General features: G+C 40.6%; 1 protein-coding gene across 1 annotated transcript in view; it reads left to right on the top strand.

Annotated features, from left to right (window-relative positions):
- Positions 1–1,136: 1,136 nt before the first annotated feature.
- Positions 1,137–14,686, top strand: part of LOC126183768 (PI-PLC X domain-containing protein 1-like) — a 77,966-nt gene continuing 64,416 nt past the window's right edge. Inside the window, exon 1 of the mRNA XM_049926001.1 lies at positions 1,137–1,439. Within this exon, the coding sequence (XP_049781958.1) occupies positions 1,283–1,439 (157 nt within the window). The 5' untranslated portion in view covers positions 1,137–1,282. The remainder of the gene's footprint in view (positions 1,440–14,686) is intronic.

The following is a 14,686-nucleotide window of genomic DNA, read 5'->3' on the forward strand; positions in this document are numbered from 1 at the left end:
AGCCATGGAGAGAAGATATTGTTTGTGGATGACAGCAACACAGTAATCACCAGAAGACACCAGCGAAAATGTTGGTAAATTCTACTGAAGTGCTGAGGGATGTTCACAAATGGTCTGAGGAAAACAAAGTAACTCTCGACATAAAGAAAACAAATACAATATGCTTTAGAATGAACAGAAAACAGAGTCCCTTAAATTTAAAACTAGATAACATCTCCATAGATGATGTACCCACAACAAAATTCTTAGGGTTGCACATTGACAGCCAAATGAAGTGGAATGCACATGCTATGAAACTCTCGAAAAAGATATCCACAACATGTTATGCACTTAGAGTCCTTGTATCCGCATGCAGTAGTGAATGTTTGAGAACTGTATACTTTAGTTATATTCATTCAGTAATCAGTTATGGTATTATTTTCTGGGGAAACAGTGCTCAGAATTTACAAACAATATTTAAAATGCAAAAGAGAGCAGTAAGAATTATAACAAAAAGCAGTAAGCGGGCCCACTGCAGAGAACTTTTCAAAATGTTAGAAATTCTAACTGTTCCTTGGGAATTTATATTCCAAACCATAGTGTACATCAAGACAAACATAGAAAATTATAGCACAAATAGCATTTTTCATAACTATAGTACAAGAACAAGTCACTGTCTTCACCCAGACAGGAAGAATAAACATAAGACTCAAAATAGCTTCTTGTACGAAGGTGTAAAACTGTATCATAAACTGCCGCAGAAAATAAAAGAAGCAGATAACGTGTACCGCTTTAGGACAAATCTTAAACTGTCTTTGCAGGAACACTGCTTTTACACTATAAGTGAATTCTTAGTACAAAATGATTGTAAATATCCTTTGTTTCACAATATTTTGATAAGGAGCAAAAATGATTGTAAATAACTTACATGTCACAATGTTTAACTGCATGTAACAACAAACTGTATAAATATATGAATGTACGCAACTGACAACATCCATACATTTTAAAATGTCCACGGTTGGCTAAATAAATAAATTTAAAAAATCTTAATATTTTTTGATAGACTAGAGCCATTCCACTGTTTGTCGAGTGTGTAAAGGCACTGTCCTGAATAACATTTTTCTGGATGGTGGGTTAAGTGTTTGCTAAGAACTACTGTAACTATCTGTGGGTAAACGTGTATGGCGTTTTTGTGGGTCATATCAATCTACATGTAGGTCAGAGAGAAGCTTATACACTGCTGGGGCTACCACGAGTTGCGTACGGGGGCGTGAGGACGCCAGATTGCGGCATTAGGTCAATGGTGACTGGCAGGGCGTGCAATTTGCGTGATTATTCAATTGACAGGGGAGCCGGTGCCGCGAAACTAGCACACATCCCATGTCTTCACTCGTCGACGCGACCTCCCCGTGTCAACATGTTCGTCCTGCTGCTGTTCTGCGCCGATCTAGCACACAGTAAGTTTCAGCGGGCATTTCCCGCGCCTGTTCTTCTTACACATTATTCTATGTCTGCTGTAATGTTTTTAAATATTTATAAACTCAGTTTCTTATTTTCTTCAATGAATGAGACCAAAAATAAGAAAAATGTATTTGTACAAAGAATTGTGTTTGAATGGGACCAACAGTTTGTGAAATTTTTGGAATTAATTGTCTATTTTAACGATACGTAATATGGCCTTTTGTTCCCGTCCTCTTTTATTCGTTTTGTGGATTATTTGATCACATTTATCCCATCTAGATTTATGATTCCCACAGTTTTCCGAAAACAATGAATTTGGATGCCAGAAACGTTCAATTGAAATGACCACAGCCATTTTCAGAGATTTGATTTTTATCTGGTGCTGTAAAATGACAGTTTGTACAGACCGTCTGTACCATGACCAATTCGAGTTTGTGCTTAGTCTCTAATGATTTCGTCATCGACAGAACACAAACCGTAATCTTTCGATCTTTCTTGTGATTGCTGAGAGCAAAGTCTCGTGTTAAATGTGCTGAGGAAACAATAATTAAAATATTTCTACTTGGAGTCGTGGAACGTATATCGAAAAGACAGATTAGAGGCCGTAGGAGTGGGAGTGTCAATTCCAGTTGACAAAAATATTATTGAGGTCGAAGTTGAATAAGACAGTGAAATCATGTGGTCGCGTATAACTGGCGTAGGTGAAACTAAGTTAATTTTTGGATGTTTTTACCGGCCACCAGATGCCGCTGTGACAGTTCTAGAGGCATTCAAAGAAAGTCTACAGCCAATAGCGCGTAAATATCCATATCATGTAATAATAGTTGGAGGCGACTTAAACCTGCCGAGTATAGACTGGGATGTCCAGGGATTTATTGCGGGGAGTAAAGACAGACAGACATGCGAAATACATTTTCAGCATCCCATACGCAATGGACATATCTTAGACCTAGTAACTACAAATAGGTCGGACCTTCTCGACAATGTCAATATACCGGGTGATCAAAAAGTCAGCATAAATTTGAAAACTTAATAAACCACGGAATAATGTAGATAGAGAGGTAAAAATTGACACACATGGTTGGAATGACATGGGGTTTTATTAGAAAAAAAGAAAAACAAAGACGCGTGAAAGATCTCTTGCTCGCGTCGTTTGGTGATGATCGTGTGCTCAGCCGCCACTTTCGTCATGATTGGCCTCCCAGGTCCCCAGACCTCAGTCCGTGCGATTACTGGCTTTGGGGTTACCTGAAGTCGCAAGTGTATCGTGATAGACCGACATCTCTAGGGATGCTAAAAGACAACATCCGACGCCAATGCCTCACCATAACTCTGGACATGCTTTACAGTGCTGTTCACAACATTATTCCTCGACGACAGCCATTGTTGAGGAATGATGGTGGACATATTGAGAATTTCCTGTAAAGAACATCATCTTTGCTTTGTCTTTCTTTGTTATGCTAATTATTGCTATTCTGATCAGATGAAGCGCCATCTGTCGGACATTTTTTGAATTTCTGTATTTTTTTGGTTCTAATAAAACCCCATGTCATTCCAAGCATGTGTGTCAATTTGTACCTCTCTATCTACATTATTCCGTGATTTATTCATTTTTCAAATTTATACTGACTTCTTGATCACCTGGTAGATGGTTCAAATGGCTCTGAGCACTATGGGACTCAACATCTTAGGTCATAAGTCCCCTAGAACTTAGAACTACTTAAACCTAACTAACCTAAGGACACCACACACACCCATGCCCGAGGCAGGATTCGAACCTGCGACCGTAGCAGTCCCGCGGTTCCGGACTGCAGCGCCAGAACCGCTAGACCACCGCGGCCGGCTCCTGGTAGATATGAGGATTATCGATCATGATGTCATTATAGCAACTATGATGACGAAAGTTAATAAGTCAGTCAAGAGGGCTAGTGGAGCGGTTTTGCTAGATAGAGCAGATAAGCAGTTATTAGCATCTCACGCAGTGTGTGAATTGGCGTCACTGAGTTGATTATAACATTCAAATAGCATTTACGGCCAATATTCGACAAAATAGCTGTTATTTTTATGTATTCAAACCTTAAAAAATCATTAAATATCAAGGTCTTTCTTTTATTGTCTGATGCTTTGGTGATGTCACAGACTAGGAGTAAGATGAAGCTATACATGTGTTATAGGAGTGCTAGTCGAATTTAGGAGGTTTTTACGTACTTTTTCTGCAACCAGTTTTGTTATATAGTGATGGAAAACGCAGTTACAATTTTTATCTAACAGTAGAAAGCAATTTGGTGAACGCTGATAGTGGAAACATTGTGAAAGTTGATTCGATTGTGCTCTACCCATTTAGAGCGACGATATGTGCAACTAAGGACATTCTTTTCCCTGCTCCCTGCTACATCATTAAACTCGCTCAAAACTAAGGAATTGTAGAACTTTTGCACTGCGTCAGTATATTATAACTAGATTGTCGACTATCAGTGATGGGCTACAAACCAAAGCACAATAAAATTATTCTTGGCAAATCTTAGTGCTGTTTCCCTACATAGAAGACATTCAGCTGCGATATTTCTTTAGTAGTAGTAGTATTTCTTTAGTAGTAGTAGTAGTAGTAGTAGCAGCAGCAGCAGCAGTAGTAGCAGTTCTTTGACGAGATGCTCAGCGGCGCAACGGATAGCGCAGCTGACTCCGAAGTTACGTAGTTAGGAAAACGCGTTTTGTAGCTCGCGTTCAGCTTTCAGACAGGCGGTCTGGGAAGAAATCAGGACGTGACCAGACCAGAACATATGCAACAATTCTCAGAAGTAGAATGAGTTTGTTGGGTCAGAACATGAGGAGATGGATGAAAAAAATGTATAAGAGCCTTTTTTATCTTCAGTATAGTTTCGAATCCATGAAAGGTTATTCATTTTCAAAGGTTTTGCACGAAATACGAAAGTAGAGTTAGCATATTCCAGTTGCATCGATGGTGGGGTGTACTATATATAGCGTCACATTAATCTTAATCTGATGAATGGATAACAGAGGTTAAATGCATTTACTTTGCGAACAAACATTCCACTCTTTTAGAAAGCATTGCTAGTAGTGAAGATATCACTATACGACCACAGTACAACGAGGTGTATGACGATGGTGTTCTCTATGCGGAGTAGAAAAAATCATGTACAACATGAGGGTAATACAAACGTGAGGTTTGTGATGTACGTGAGTGTAAACTAACGCCAGTCTCTGAAGCAGACTTACGTAATCTTTATGTAAGATGATGAAACTTCAGAAGTTTAAACAAATAGCATCGTAGCTCGACAGTACAGAGATAAAATAACTTGTTTCTAATAAAGTAAAAAGGGTTTGGTCACATTAACTAGAAAATATCTTTCTGAACGTGACGTGTGTGAACAGTGATTGCAAATAATGTCAGCGCATGTAAACAGCAAGGAAAGCACAATAATATTCTGTTTCTGATAGGTGAGGTGACGTTTTGCAATTTTGATGTGGTTTTCATATGAGAATACTATCGAGTTGTTTTATAAATAAGTTAAAATATTTTTCTGGTTGGATTCGAAGGGCATCATCTTACAAAATTCGACGTACCACGCTAATTACTGAGCTACCGAATAATGCAGATAAAGTTCAGTGAAACGACGATGTTCACTAAAAATTTAATTTTGTCGAATGACACTATCCTTCATTGTAATAGAGGGAAAGCATACCTCGGAGGCAAATTTATATTAACTTCACAGTGCAATATATTTGTAATTAACTTGTTAATGAACTTGTGCGTCAACGTGGTGGCACTTTGCCGGTTCAGTGCAACCACATTTTATGCATCTGCTCATCTTTGGAGCACTCAAACTTTTCAGGAGTTATTATAGATGTATTTGTACAGTATGGTACTAGACACCATTTATAACCCATTTTCCGAAACGTGAATTCCAAAGCAAGACACCACTGTGAATTAGCATTATGACGGTAGTAGTAGTAGTAGTAGTAGTAGTGGGCTAGCCAGTGACGTCACAGTCATGATATGACTGGAATGGAGCGATTTAGCAGGCTTTCTAATTATCTGAATTTCATTTCCGTTTTTTATAAAATAATACTGAAATTCAAGAGGAAAAAAAGCATGTCAGGAGCAAAAATGGCATAATCAATCATTAAGACAGTTTCCAGAAAACAATCAAATACCCTATTATGGGCAAAATTTAAGTAGATTGTAAGTCGTGGCATGGAGAGTTATGTGCTTAGTAAATGGATAAAGGATGGAAAAGACCCACCATGATTTAATAACGAAATTCGGCAGATGCTGAGAAAGCAGAGACTGTTGCACTCTCGGTTCAAAGGAGAACTCACAAGCGAAGGTTATTGGAGATTGGGGCGTCTGTGAAAAGATCTATGCGCGAAGCATGTAACTATCACCGTCACATCTTAGCAAAACATCTGACAGAGAAACCGAGAAAACTCTGGTATTATGTAAAATCGCCATTCATTCCCTTGTTCACCAGTCTGGTGTGGCAGATGAAGATAGCAAAACGAAAGTCAAAGTTTTAAATTTCACTTTCATGAAATAGTTCACTCTGGAGAATCCTACAAACATACCGTCATTTGACTATCGAACAGACTCTCGTATGGACGACACAGAAATAAGCATCCCTAGCATAGAGAGACAACTGAAAAATTGGAAAACAAATAGATGACTAGGTCTGGATGGAATCCCAGTTCGATTTTACAAAGAATACTCTAAGGCACTTACCCCTTACCTGGCCTGCATTTATCGTGAATCTCTCGCCCAGCACAAAGTCCCAAGCTGTTTGAAAAAAGCGCAGGTGACTCCAGTGTATAAGACGGGTAAAAGAACGGACTCGCAAAATTACGGACCAATATCCTTAAGTTCGCTTTGTTGCAGAATGCTTGAACAAATTCTCTGTTCGAATATAACACATTTTCTTGAGACTGAGAAGCTTATGTCCACTAATCAACTTGGTTTTAGAAAGCTTCGCTTTTGAAAAAGTCAGCTTGCCCTTTTCTCACACGATATACTGCGAACAATGTGTGAAGGGCAACAGGCCGATGGCATATTTCTAGATTTCCGGAAAGCATTTGGAACGGTGACCCACTGTAGGCTGTTAACGAAGGTACGACCGTATGGAATAAGTTCACAGATATGAGAGTGGCTCGAAGACTTCCTAAATAATAAATCCCAGTATGTTGTACTAGAAGGCGAGTGTTCATCAGAGACAAGGGAATAGTCGAGAGTGGCCCAGAAAAGTGTGATAGGACCGCTTTTGTTTCTATATACATAAATGATTTTTCGGACAGGGTGGGCAGCAACCTGCAGTTGTTTGCTGATGATGTCGTGGTGCACGGTAAAGTGTCGAAGTTGAGTGACTGTAGGAAGAGACAAGAAGACTTAGACAAAATTTCCAGTGTGATGAATGGCATCTAGCCCTACATGTGGAAAAATGTAATTTAATGCGGATGAGTAGGAAGACCAAACCTGTAATGTTCGGATATAGTAGTACTACTGTCCTGCTTGACACAGTCAGGTCGTTTAAATATCTGGGCGTAAAATTGCAAAGCAAAGCGAGATGAAGTGGAACGCCGACCGGGGTGGCCGAGCGGTTCTAGGCGCTTCAGTATGGAACGCGCGACCGCTACGGTTGCAGGTTCGAATCCTGCCTCGGACATGGATGTGTGTGATGTCCTTAGGTTAGTTAGGTTTAAGTAGTTCTAAGTTCTAGGGGACTGATGACCTCAGATGCTCAGTCCCATAGTGCTCAGAGCAATTTTTTTTTAAGTGGAATGTGCTTATGTGAACTGTGGTAGGAAAAGCGAATGGTCGACTTTGGTTTATTGGGACAATTTTACGAAAGAGTGGTTCACTTGCAGAGGAGATCGCATATAGGACGCTGGTGCTACCCATTCTTGAGTACTTCTCGAGTATTTCGGATCCATACTAGGTCGGATTGAAGGAAGACATCGAAGCAATTCAGAGGCGGGCTGTTAGATTTGTTATTGGTACGTTCCAACAACACGTAAGTGTAACTGAGATGCATCGGGAACACAAATGGGAATCCCTGGAGGGAAGGCAACGTTCTTTTCGAGAAACACTAGTGAGAAAATTTAAAGAACCTGAGTTTTTAAGTTGACTGCCGAACAATTCTTCTGTCGCCAACATAAATTGCGCGTAAGGACCACGAAGATAACATTCGAGAAATTAGGGCTGTACGGAGGCATATAGATAGTCGTTCCCTTTGCTAGTGGAACAAAAGGAAATGGCAAGTAGTGGTACAGTGTACCTCCCTCCACGCACCGTAAGGTGGTTGGCGGAGTATCGATGTAGATGTAGTTAAGTGTCCACATATTTTGCGTAGACCTTGTAGTTGGGGGGGGGGGGGAGTATTTTTAATGTTTTGGAAGACGAATGGCGACTTGTAAGCGGCCATAAAAGGTTTCATTCCGACCCTATTAAAAACCTGCATAACACCAACTTTTAACTCATTTTCTTGAAAGAGAATTACTTTATTACATCATATTTGTGTCCTTCGTGCAGAAATAAATGACTAAGTGTAATTGTGCACAAGTAATAACTTGCTTGGAGCTCTTTTTATATGTAAAATCCTGTATATTTGTAATAAATACACAGTTTATAATCATCGCATTAATTGATGTTGTCATATCTCATCTTCTCACAATACTGCCTAGTCCTGAATCAATAAAACAATAAATTACAATTTGCCTGAAAGCTGGGTTGGAGGGCGGGGGGCGCCGAGTTATGGGCTCCCTTCGGCAGATGTTCACCGAAACGCGCGTGGTTACTGGTAACGCAATGCGGGAAGCATTTGATAAATAATTGCCGTAACACAGGACCTTTCCCAAATCCCAAGAAAGTTTCGTCATATGTTTAGGACTGCATGTAGCTTACAAAAGCAACATCTATAGAAATATGAACGAGACAGGAAACGAAGTACAATATGGCAAAACAAAAGCCGAAATTGTGAATTCTGTCTTCAGAGGTCATTTTATAAAGGAATGTTACCATCATTGAAAAACTGTACCGTCGGTAAGGCGAACGAGACAATAGTTGCTAGGGTATACTAATGTTCAAATGCAGCTTAAATAGCTGAAAGTCAATAAGATCCCAGAGTCTAAGGGGGACAGTGACAAGATATGCACAGAATTTGCTAGTAAGTTGTTTCCATTCATGATTATAATTTCCCACTGATCCCTTGCCCAGAGAGACTGGAGAGGAATTCAGGTCTTTCCCCATCCTCGTGAAAGGAAATCGAATTGATCTAGAGAACTACCGTTCTATACCACTCATGTCTATTTGTAGCAGAACACTGGAACATTTTCTGAATTCAAGCATTACGATCTACTTAGCACAAAATAACCTCCATGAAAATCAGCGTGGGTTACGAAAACATTGATCATGCGAAACTCAATCAGAGGTTTTCATACATAAGTATCAACAATGCGATTTATGAAGGAAACCTAGTTGAATATTTAATCCTAGACTTTTCTACACGTTGATTCTGTGCCATATCGACGTCTTCTAGTGAAAGGTGGCTATGGGCAGGGCCGCTTCGAGAACATTTTTTCCTCACAAGTGAAATATTATTTAATGCCCCCCATCACACTCTCTTGGACATCGTCTCGTTTGCGAACTCACGTTTACTGGAACTTTTTTTACCTCTATTATCGTATACTTTCATCCGATTCTGCTTTCGCTACTAATATGATAAATCCTGTATATAAAGCTTGCACTTCGGCGCACCTGCCCTCCTCGCTTGGCAGAGGGTTCATAGAACTATCTGCACAATAATTCTCTATTACTGCACTCTCGAATAGCGAGCGGAAAAAACGAACACCTTTATCTTTCCGTGCGAGCTCAGATTTCTTTATTATATTATGTTGATCGTTTCTCCCTATGTAGATCGGCGTCAACAAAATATTTTCTCTTTCCGAGGAGAGAGTTGGTGATTGAAATTTTGTGAGAAGATCCCGCTGCAACGAAAAACACATTTGTTTTAATGACGTCCACCTCAAATCCTGTATCATGTTCGTGACACACTCTTCGCTATTCCTCGCTAATACAAAACGTGCTTCCCTTCTTTGAACTTTCTCGATGTACTCCTTTAACCGAATCTGGTAAGGATTCCACACCGCGCAGCAGTACACCAAAAGAGGACGGCCAAGCGTAGTGTAGGCGGTCTCTGTAGTAGATCTGTTGCATCTTGTTAAGTATTCTGCCAATAAAACGCCTCCTTTGGTTCGCCCTCCCCACAACATTTTCTATGTGTTCTTTCCAATTTAAGTTGTTCGTAGCTGTAATTACTAGGCATTTAGTTGAATTTACGGGCTTTAGATTTGATTGATTTATCATGTAACCGAAGTTTAATGGATGCCTTTTAGCCATCATGTGGATGACCTCACACTTTTCATTATTTAGGGTCAACTGCCAATTTTCGCACCATGCAGATATCTTTTATAAATAGTTTTGTGATTTATTTTGATTTTCTGATGACTTTACTAGACGATAAACGACAGCATCATCTCCAAACAACCTAAGACTGCAGCTCAAATTGTCTCCTAAATCGTTTATACAGATAAGGTACAGCAGAGAGCCTACAACACTACCTTGGGGAATGCCAGAAATCACTTCTGTTTTGCTCGAGGACTTTGTCAATTGCTTCAAACTGCGACCTCTCTGACAGATGTCAACATGAGTAACTTAAGAAGTAGATATCCTCAGCATTCCATTCGCATAACTGAGACGATATTCCATAAGCACGCAATTTGATTACAAGCTGCTTGTGAGATACAGTGTCAAAAGCCTTTCGGATGTTTAGAAATACGGAATCAATTTGAAATTCTTGTCGATAGCAGGCAACTCTTCGTGTGAGTAAAGAGTGTGTTTTACAAGAATGACGTTTTCTAAATCCGTGTTGACTATGCGTCGATAGAACGTTCTCTTTGAGGTACCGGCAATTCATAATGTTCGAACACAATATATGTTCCAAAATCACGCTGCATATCGACGTTAATGATATGGGACTGTAATACAGTGGATTCCTCCTGTCGCCTTCTTGAACACTTGGTGTGACCTGTGCAACTTTCCGGTCTTTGGTTACGGATCTTTCGTCGAGCGAGCGGTTGTATATGATTGTTAAGTATCGAACTGTCGCATCAGCATACTCTGAAAGGAATCTAATTGGTATACAGTCTGGAGAGGAAGACTTGATTTTATTAAGTTAAGTTGCTTCACTACTCTGAGGATATCTACTTCTAAGTTACTCATGTTGACATCTGTTCCTGATTCGAAGGCTGTGTGACGTGTGTAGTAACTCTGTTTTAGCAGCACTGTCATCGATAGCATTTCCATTGCTATCACGCAGAGAAGGCATTGATTGTGTCTTGCCTCTAGCATACTTTACATATGACCAGAATCTCTTCGGATATCCTGCCAGGTTTCGAGACAAAGTTTCGTTTTGGAAACTATTATAACCATCTCACATTGAAGTCCACGGTAAATTTCGAGCTTCTGTAAAAGATCGACAATCTTGGGGATTTTGCGTTCGTTTAAATTTGGTATGCTTTTTTCGTTGTTTCTGGAATAGTGTTCTGACACGTTTTGTGTACCAAGGAGCATCAGCTCCGTTGTTTGTTAATTTATTTTGTATAAATCTCTCAATTGCTGTCGATACTATTTCTATGAATACAAGCCACATCTGGTCTACACTTACATTGTTAATTTGGAAGGAGTGGAAATTGTCTCTCAGGAAAGCATCAAGTGAATTTTTATCTGCTTTTTTTGAATAGATATATTTTTCGTTTATTTTTCGTGGGTCTGAGAGTTAACGGTATTCACTCTCGCTACGACAACGTATGTTCACTAATCCTTGTACCCGTTTTGATGTTCGTTATTATTTCAGGATGATTTGCTGCTAAGAGGTAAAGCATGTTTCCACAATCATTTACTTTCTAGTGGGCTCATAAACTAATTGCTTGAAATAATTTTCAGAGAATGCATTAGCAGAACTTCGGATGATGCTTTATGCATACTTCCGGATTTAAACGTATATTTTCGCCAACATATCGAGGGTAAATTGAAGTCACCACCACCTATAATTGTATTAGTAGGGTACTTCTTTGAAATTAGACTCAAGTTTTCTTTGAACCTTTCTGCAATTATGTGATCTAAGTTGCGAGGTCAGTAAAATGACCCAGTTATTTTTTTATTCCTGTTTACAAGAATGGCCTCTACCCATATTAATTCACAGGAACTATCTATGTCAATTTCGCTACAAGATAAACTATTTCCAATAGCAACAAACATGCCACCGCCAACTATATTTAGCCTATCCTTTCCGAACCCTGTTACGTCCTTCGTAAAAATTTCGGCTGAACTTATCTCCAGCTTTAACAAGCTTTCAGTGCTTATAAAGAATTGAGCATCAGTGCTTTCTTTTAGCGCTTGGAGCTCTGGTACTTTCGCAACACAGCTACGACAATTTACAACTGTTACAACAATGGTTCCTCAATCTACGTTCGTCCTATGCTCAACTTGCACCCTTTGACACTGAAGCCCTCTTTGTGTTTCTCTGAGACCCTCAAACCTAAAAAACAGCCCAGTCGACACAGACCTTGCTATCCGTGTGTGGAATGGTCCTATTTAGCGGAACTCGAACCCCCACTACCCTATGACGGAAGTCTAGAAATCTGCAGCCTACACATCGCAGAATCTCTGCGCCTCTGATGCAGACCCTCCACTTGGCTCTGTTGCAGAGGTCTGCAATAGGTCCTGTCGACTATGCTGCAAATGCTGAGCACTACTGTCATCTTGCAAGCAAGACTGGCAGCTTTTACCACCTCTGACAGCTGCCCAAAACCAGAATGTCTTCCAATCCAAAGCCACACACATTGTTGTTACCGACGTGAACTACCACCTGCAGCTGGCTGCACCATGTGCTCCTCATGGCATATAGAAGGACCTCTTCCACATCTGGAATGACTCCATTCGGCATGCACTCGAAGTGCACACTGACTTTCTTCTGCTCCTTGGCAGCCATGTCGCTAAGGAACCCAATAACGCTACTAACATTGGCGCTCCTAATTACCAATAATACCACCCTCTGTGACTGGCCATACCTTGCAGACTGAGAGGTTTCCTTTGAAACTGGACTAGCGACTGAATCTGGCTGAGAGACACTGATAGCCACAGACAGCACCTGGAACGTGATTGTCAGACTAACAAGGAATACCTTACGTTCAGCTCCCCATGTAGTCTTTCACAGTCTGCCACACCTCGAGGCAACCTCCCACTTGACCACGTGTGAGGGGTCAACATCTATGTGACCAGTAACTGCACTAGGCACTGTTGTGGACCAATTGGAAGACTCACTGGTTGTGCTGGACATATATTGGATCACCACGGCCAGTCCACAACAGTGATTCCCATCCACTGCAGCCTCAAGCTGTGTAACCGAAGCCAGCACGGCCTGGAGCTGACAGCGAAGTGTCGCAAACTTTGCACACATTGACACACAGCAGTCACAAACCCTATCCATACTAGAGGCTGTGGAAAACTATACTATGACTATCGACGCGCACTGTGGAACTCTACTGCAGTCACTGATGAAAACACAAGAGCTGTGTCTGGTAAATTAGATTAACATGCAGAGAACCAAAAACTAAACTACCAAAGCACACAGGTGAGACTAAATAATTTGCTCCTGGTTAGGAACTTATAACATGTCACAAAATCGGTTACTTTCCGACACAAACGAAAACTGGAAAACACTATTATTTATGATGCAGTTATGTATGAGGAAATTCTGTCTAGTAAGATCTCGCAAATATATCAGTTAAGACTTGCACTAGCTCTTAATGCAGTGGAATGTAAAACTGCACCCTCCAAAAAACGTAAAAACATGTTAGCTTTGGAGTACAGGATTAGTGAGTCACAAGTCACCAGTAATGCGATAAAAATAGTTATGAGTATTAATGTACGTAGATATCGAGTGGAACGAAAACATGCCCCATGAGTCTGAGATTGGGTAACTAAAAAAAATTAAAACTAGAGAAAAGTTCAGATGGTTGTTTTAATGTTTCAGGTGCTGTACATAGTCTCCCCCACTTGAGTACAAGGCACAGAACGTTCATAAAACCATCTGAAACTGTCAGAAAAGTACTTCTTTGGGATGATGTTCAACTCGTGCATCACATTTGCACTTGCTGTGTCTTGACGGAAATGCAAAATGTGGACAATTCTTGTCTTGAAACAATCAAAAACAGGCGACGAGACTTGAAGTTACCAGTATGAAACTACTACCAAAAAGACTCATTTCTCTGCAAACCACTGTGAAGTGCGTGGGACAGGGTAATTCTCGTTATACGGTAGTGCATATTAGTGTTTCTTCCCCTTTCATTCTCCTACGGTGCGTGAGAAGAATGACTGCTTAAATGAATAAGTTTACACTGTAATTAGTCCAAACCTGTCTTTGTGGTCCTACCGAGCGGGGTAGCGCAGTGGCTAGCACACTGGCCTCGCATTCGGGAGGATGACGGATCAAACTCGCGTTCGGTCATCCTGATCTGTGTTTTCCATAATTTCCCTAAATTGCTTAAGGTAAATGCTGGATGGTTCCATCAAAATGGCACTTCGATTTCCTCCTCCAACCCTCCCTTATCCGAATTTGTGCTCGGTCTCTAATGACCTCGCTGTCGACAGGACATTAAACAATAATCTCCTCCACCACCACCACCTACTCCTTCTCCTCCTTCTTCTTCGCGGTCTCCATGAGCGCCATACGTAGGAGCTCTAGTATATTCCCATATATCTCACTTAATACTGGTTTTTGAAACTTTGCAAGTAGCATTTTCGACCATTTTAAGCGTCTACCAGTCTGAGGTCAGTCTGGTCAATGGGACCCTCGGGTAAGGACCTAAAGTGCCCCTCCCCCCATACTTGCCTGCTCTCCTTTTCCCAAATCATCAAAAAGTCGCCCACACCTTGTGTCTCACAGCCAGAATAAACGACAGACCGACGCTTTGGATTTAGTGGCTTTTGTATTAGTCAGGAAATACTCACGGAACATTAACATTTGTGGTCCTGTCGTCATCAGTTGCGTATAATGTTAGTGTATGCTGATAATTTTTACTTTTGGAGCGGCTAATTATAACTGAGTGAAACACAGGTTTTCTTGCCATACGCGTTTCGCCATTATTCTTTGCAAGGCATCTTCAGTGGCAG

Source organism: Schistocerca cancellata, chromosome 4, assembly GCF_023864275.1.
Source record: "Schistocerca cancellata isolate TAMUIC-IGC-003103 chromosome 4, iqSchCanc2.1, whole genome shotgun sequence".
NCBI classification, from domain to species: Eukaryota; Metazoa; Arthropoda; class Insecta; order Orthoptera; family Acrididae; genus Schistocerca; species Schistocerca cancellata.